At 51.0% G+C, this 6,462-nt stretch overlaps 1 protein-coding gene across 3 annotated transcripts; it reads left to right on the top strand.

Moving 5' to 3' along the window:
- The first annotated feature begins 2,553 nt into the window (after positions 1–2,553).
- Positions 2,554–4,875, top strand: LOC100272781 (putative protein kinase superfamily protein). 3 transcript variants are annotated; one of them, XM_008669265.4, is made up of 4 exons: positions 2,554–2,757; positions 2,912–2,990; positions 3,116–3,177; positions 3,280–4,875. In XM_008669265.4, the coding sequence occupies exons 3-4, from the start codon at positions 3,153–3,155 to the stop codon at positions 4,593–4,595; spliced, it is 1,341 nt and encodes a 446-aa protein (XP_008667487.1). In that variant the 5' UTR covers positions 2,554–2,757; positions 2,912–2,990; positions 3,116–3,152; the 3' UTR covers positions 4,596–4,875. The 3 variants fall into 3 exon arrangements, with proteins under 3 accessions (XP_008667487.1, XP_008667485.1, NP_001140706.1); XM_008669263.4 differs by lacking the exon at positions 2,912–2,990 and having other exon boundaries at positions 2,555–2,757; positions 3,280–4,814; NM_001147234.1 differs by having other exon boundaries at positions 2,724–3,177; positions 3,280–4,643.
- Positions 4,876–6,462: the final 1,587 nt, after the last annotated feature.

Here is a 6,462-nt window from a genome sequence, read left to right as displayed (position 1 = left end):
TCTGCTAGACCTCCGCATGTAGATGGCCAAACGGGCGGCCCAACATGGGCCCGCTAGACCCAACGCCCATAGCTTCGGCCTACTGACCGTGCCGGCCCGTTAGTCCGTCAGGCCATTTGATTAAATCAGCGTAAAATGCTAAAAAGGTAGAGCAGGAGGTGGGATTCAAATCCACGTCCTAATAGAAAAAGGGCGGGAGAGACAAGGTGAAGCTGTCTAACCAGTAGAACATCATGATCAGTTGCTTTTAATATTGAATATAAACTGCACATATGTATTTGCGATTTTTTGTAAAATAAAAATAATATAATCATATCGGGTCGGGCCAGCACTACGCGTCGAGGCTACGGCCCAAGCACGACACGACGCTCGTGTTGGACTGACCTAGGCACTATTAAATGGGCTGTGCCCCGGGTCGGCCCACTAGACACGACTTATTTTGCCATCTATACCTTCTCATAATAATGATGGTTCTCGCCTCAGTTGCCGCCACCTCGTTCGTCATGCTGCTTCTTTTCTCTCTCCCATCATACCTCCGCCTCCGCGCCATCCCATTCTCAACAGGCGTGGGAGCAGATGCCTCCTCCCCGTATTCGTCTGACACCAGCCCCGACACCGACCCACGCAGTGGCTATTGCACGTCCACGAGGACGTTTCACAGCATGCACGCACCATCATTTTCGTCGTCGTTGGACGTCCCGTTCGTTTTTCCGACCTTCGCCCTCTTCTTCCTCCCCAACCTGCTGCTCTCGCCCACGGTCGTAGCTGCGAGCCGACCGACGCTCGTCGATGCGGGTACGGGCGAGTCGGTCTTGCTCCTGACCTTTCTTTGTGCGTGCCGCCGAGGAGGATACGGTGGCGCCTGCCACGCTTAGGTTATCTTGGCGATGAGGAGTCCAGGTCTGAGATATTGGACAACCAAGGCCCGTAGCACGGCAGCAGTCGGCATATGCTACAGAGTTGGTGGTGGTGGGTCCAGGGTTAGGAAGACACTCGCATTCTCTCGCCCTTCTCGAACTGACGTCCGGTGCAGGTGCTTGTCGGTTTGGAGCTGCTCCGGCTGAGCTTCTTTCTCCGCTTGCGTGCTCTCTCCCTATATGTATCTAGCGGTATACTACCTATGTCGCCTCCAGATGCCCAGGTCTTCGTCGTGTTTGTCTCCGGCAACGAACAGGTATGCCCGCCTCTTCCCTTCCATTCCTGCTCTTCGAAACCTTGGAAGTGGGGAAGGCGAGAGATGTGGGTCCTTGATTTGCTGCATATGGTACCCGTTCGATGACTCGGCGTCGCCTGTCTATATGGCCTTTCCCTTACCACGGTGTCGACTCGGTATGCTTCTACTACTTCTATGTACCTTTCACCCATCATTCTGTCATTGCGAAAAATATTGTGTTGTTTCTCTGTTGTTTTGGGTGTTAGTTTTTTGTTGTGCTAAGGACTAAACATAATTTGGGTGTGTTAATACTTAATTTATTGTTTGCACGTGGTTTATCTTTTTCTAATGATGGCTCATGGATCCTGCAAAATATGTGTTAGGATTTGGAGATTCATGTGGCCACTACCACAAGGTGCTCGTCCCTTGTGTTCTTGTCTATTGCATGCATTAGATCGTTTCTGAGACCACATTGGCGTAATGGACTCCATGGTGTTTGAGGTTGGTGAATTGATAGAGTAGCAATGATCTGTCACACTGATAGTAAAAGGAAAGGTTATTTGTTGGTTTCAAATGTTAGTAATTGTTTGAAGTACCATAATTTATATGGGAGCGCATCCAGTTCTTATTGATGACTGACTTTAACAACCACTTCATATTTTGATCTATCTTTTTTATAAGTTTGAGTTTATGTGACTTATTTTAGAAATTTGAGCTCACAAACTTTCTCTTATTTGGTCTATGTATGGTGTAATTATGTCATTATATAATCTTTATTTGTTCAATCAGTCGTTATGAACTATTTTCTAATCGCTTTCTTCATTGGCTGTGTTGTACCAAGACATATTGGATGGAGTAAACAATAACATCAGTTAGTCAAATCAAAAAAATATTATGCGGAGAGTGGAGACAATCAATAAAAAATCATGAGATTTTTTTGGTAGATAGTTTATGTAGGTATTGTTGTGAGACGTCGCAACGCACATGCAACCGACTAGATGATATTTGTAGAAGACTTAAGTACAATGTATGAATGAATATTCTCATATCCAAACACAATCTGACCTGCTGTCATCCCTATGTCCACTATCTGCATCTTATATATTTTCTGTAAAAAAACAAGTATAATAAGGCCACCTAGTGGTGTATACCGGTCCAGAAAGAGAAATAAATGGGTGCTTGGCTTGCCGTCCGACTCTGCAACTGCAACTGGTGAAGGCTTTTTGAGACGTGGCATAGCGACTGGCAATGACAACTATCCTTGCTCTAAAGACGAAACGCTGTCGATGGGGATGGAACGGAAGAAGATTCCGTGGATTCGCGCTTGCCGCTGTCAGCAGAAGCAACCTCTCAGATTAGTCTGCAACGGACCCATCGCGCAGTCAACGTCTCCAATTAGTCAGCAATGTCTGCTCGCGTGTGCCTCCCCCGGTCTTTCATAAGTCGTAGCTGCAAACGCCATCTTTCTCCATCACCATTCACCACTGAATCAGCTAGACTGCTCTCTCATCAGCTCAACGATTTAGGCATTTAGCCCTGCGGGCAGCAGTTGCGAGCAAAGGCCAAAGAACACGGAGAGGCTAAGGCTATCCACACCCACACAGGTTAGCTTTACTTCTTCCGCTAGCTGATTTCCTCTGCGTTTGAAGCTCTTGTTGCTGTTGCCGGTCAGGGTATTCGGGCTACTCGCCTTGTTAATTCAGTCAGGAGATAGATAGTAACCTCATGCAGTCATGCTCGTGCGCGTTTCTTCTGTAGATCGATGGAATGATCAGTAACTTTTATCGATTCAGAGATTTTGTTCGGGTCGATTCCTCCTCCATGCTGTTTGCATTAGGTATCTCAGGAAGAAAATATGTTTCCTTTTTTTTCCCTGAAGGATTGGGATTGCAAGCTCGTTCCTGATTTTGACTGTGCTGTTCATCCAACTAACTTGCTTATGTGACGCATGCCATGGCGCAGAGTCTAATCAAGCTTACAGCCCAGAAGCGTCACAGACATGGGGAACGCAGCAGTTGCAATCAGTACGATACATCCATCTCTGGCACCGTGTATCTTGTTTCATCATCTTAGCTTGCAGTAGTAAATAACTCGCCAATTGGCTGTTCCATTTCGATGTTCTTCAGTATCTTCAGTCTCGGCAACTGCGACGGTAGTAGTAATGATCGCCCTCATCAGAAGGTGCCGCGTCGTGAGGAAGAAGATAAAGAAGAAAATCGTAAAGAAAGTCTTGGAGGAGATCGAGCGGAAGAACCGCGTGGGGGCAGCCTGCGACGCCTTGGAAGACGTGGTGATCGAGATCGGTCCCGTGGAGAAGTTCCTCAACGAGATCCTGAACGAGAAGCCGATGCGTTTCAGCTCCGAGCAGCTGGCGGCCTGCACCAAGAACTACTCGTCGGAGCTGGGGTCCGGCGGCTACGGCGTGGTCTACAAGGGTGAGCTGCCCAACGGCCTGCTGGTGGCCGTGAAGGTGCTCAAGGTGTCCATGAACAAGAAGGTGCAGGAGGCGTTCATGGCGGAGATCGGCACCATCGGGCGGACGTACCACGTGCACCTCGTCCGCCTCTACGGCTTCTGCTTCGACGCGGACACCAAGGCGCTGGTGTACGAGTTCCTGGAGAAGGGGTCGCTCGAGAAGTACCTCTACTGTGACGAGGGCAGCACGGCCACGCGGCTGGAGTGGGCAACGCTGCACGGCATCGCCGTCGGCACGGCGAAGGGGATCAGGTACCTGCACGAGGAGTGCCAGCAGCGGATCGTGCACTACGACATCAAGCCGGCCAACATCCTGCTCACGGCCGACTACACCCCGAAGGTGGCCGACTTCGGGCTGGCACGGCTGGGCGAGCGCGAGAACACGCACATGTCACTGACCGGCGGCGGCCGTGGGACGCCCGGGTACGCGGCGCCGGAGCTGTGGATGGCGCTGCCGGCTTCGGAGAAGTGCGACGTGTACAGCTTTGGAATGGTGTTGTTCGAGATCCTAGGGCGGCGCCGGAACTACGACCCCTGCCAGGGCGAGAGCAAGGAGTGGTTCCCGAGATGGGTCTGGGAGAGGTACGCGCAGGGTGAGATCGAGGACGTCGTGGCCTGCGACGGGATCGTTGGAGACGCGGACAGAGAGAAGGCGGAGATGATGTGCAAGGTGGCGCTGTGGTGCGTGCAGTTCCAGCCGTCGGCGCGACCGACGATGAGCAGCGTGGTGCGGATGCTGGAGGGGGAGATGGCCATCGTCCCGCCCGTGAACCCCTTCCACTACGTCATGGAAAGCAGCAGTGCCTCGACTAGCTCGGGGTTGTGGAGCGGCACATACCAGAGCAGCAGAGACACCACTGCCAGAGAAAGTGAGCTGTCGGCTAGCCCAGCTGCCAAGTCGACTGACGCCATGATTGAAGATGTTGAGCGGGCTTATGCGTCAGTGTTGGCGAAACAGAGCTTGTAGTCTTGTACACATTAATTATTGAGTAAAATGCATCCGCGACGGTGGGATAATTGACTTTCCAAATTAGAAAAACAGAAAGACACGTCCTAAACTTGGGCGGGATGGCATGACTCCAAAGCAAAACTTCAAGGACGAGCTGGTTAAAGTCTGTCAAACACTCTCACTTCAGAGTTTTAAACTCCATAAAGTTTTTAGAGTTCTAGTACAAATTTTTGGGTACCTCTTTTGCTGCTCCCTAAACTCTAAAAAGCAAGCTAGAGATAGAGTTTGGAGTTATTTATCCGCTACTGTCACTAGTTATGAGATAGCAATGTATTGAGCAGAGCTGTTCCACCCAGAGTTTTTGAGTAGAGTCCCTCTGAAGTAGAGCAGAGCCATACTAAACACGCCCTTAGTCGACCTGTACAGAACTGAGTTTGCTCAAATCAAATGACAACATGGTGTACCACTTTGGACTTTGGAGTGTACTAATAAAATTTTAAGTATCCAAGTGATGCATTATATTAAGTTTGGGGACCAAATGATACAACATGCTAAACATGTAAGTTGTGTCAACCCACCACCTGATCCAATACCATTTTTTAGAAAACGGAAGAAGGTTCCGGCCTCTGCAACCACACACAACCAAGTTGTTACAATATATTCAGCTAATAATTAGTTGTAAAAAAGGAACTTCAACAAATGCAAATATAAGAGCTTATAGGCAAAGTCTATTATTACTACTCCATCTACTCTTGGCGAAAATATCAAGCGAGAATATCTAGAGCAACGATCTCCAGAGCCTTGCTTGCCGAGCAAAAAGTCTCACTTGCATCTTCACGCTGTAGTAGCGCTCAGAACTGTAACCAATAAGCTCCCCTGAAAATGACATGTAAGAAGGAAAGGTATCTTTTTTCTCTAGTGCACCAAATTGACCATAACATAGCTGCCACTCCTAAAAAATTTCATTCGATATCTACTTCCTATGCCGCTCAACCAATTCCCGAACAAATGAGTCGTGGATCTTGGTGGATTTATCCCAGTAGCAATATTGTCGGCGTTTCGAGACCGGGGGGTCCCTGAGCCGACGAGTGAAGTGTCGCCGCGTGCCCCAGCCCAGATGGGTCGATGCGAGGCCGAGCGCGAAGGAGGGAAAGCGAGGAGGCCGGAGATGGGCGAGAGAGAGAGAGGTGGAAATCCCGCGGCCTTCGTGTTTGTCCCGCGCCCAGGTCGGGTGCGCTTGCAGTAGGGGGTTACAAGCGTCCACACGGGGAAGGAGCGAGTGGCCTTATGCGAGCGCCCGTCTCGTCCTTATCCCCGAGCGGCCAACCCTCTCAAAGAGGGCCCTGGCCCTTCCTTTTATAGGCGTAAGGAGAGGGTCCAGGTGTACAATGGGGGGTGTAGCAGAGTGCTACGTGTCTAGCGGAGGAGAGCTAGCGCCCTAAGTACACGCCATCGTGGCGGCCAGAGAGATCTTGGCACTCGGTTTGTGTGATGTCGTGGCCGTCGGAGGAGTGCTGGAGCCTGGCGGAGGGACAGCTGTCGGGGCCGTCGAGTCCTTGCTGACGTCCTCTTGCTTTCGTAAGGGGGCCGAGAGTCGTCATCGTCAGGGAACGTGCGGGGCGCCATCATCGCCTATCTGGCGGAGCCAGCCAGATGAGACGCCGGTCTTGTTCCCCGTAGCCTGACTCAGCTTGGAGTAGGGTAATGATGGCGCCTCCTGTTGACGTGGCCGGTCCGCGCCCTAGGTTGGGCGATGTGGAGGCTTCTCCGAGGTCGAGGTCGAGTCCGTCTTCCGTGGCCGAGGCCGAGTCCGAGCCTCTGGGTCGGGCGAGGCGGAGGCCGTTGGCTGAGGCCAGGGCGGAATTTGAGTCCTGGTGTCGGGCGA

The sequence above is a fragment of the Zea mays genome, chromosome 2 (assembly GCF_902167145.1).
Source record: "Zea mays cultivar B73 chromosome 2, Zm-B73-REFERENCE-NAM-5.0, whole genome shotgun sequence".
Lineage (NCBI taxonomy): Eukaryota > Viridiplantae > Streptophyta > Magnoliopsida > Poales > Poaceae > Zea > Zea mays.
The sequence above is the reverse complement of the archived record's forward strand: the minus strand, read 5'-3'. Positions and strand labels throughout refer to the sequence as shown.

What these genes read in the sequence shown, in the direction of transcription:
- LOC100272781 (XM_008669265.4), top strand. Translation starts at nt 3,153, where the DNA reads ATGGGGAACGCAGCAGTTGCAATCA. An exon ending in GAACGCAGCAGTTGCAATCA is followed by an intron (nt 3,178 to 3,279) that starts GTACGATACATC and finishes GATGTTCTTCAG; the next exon opens with TATCTTCAGTCTCGGCAACT.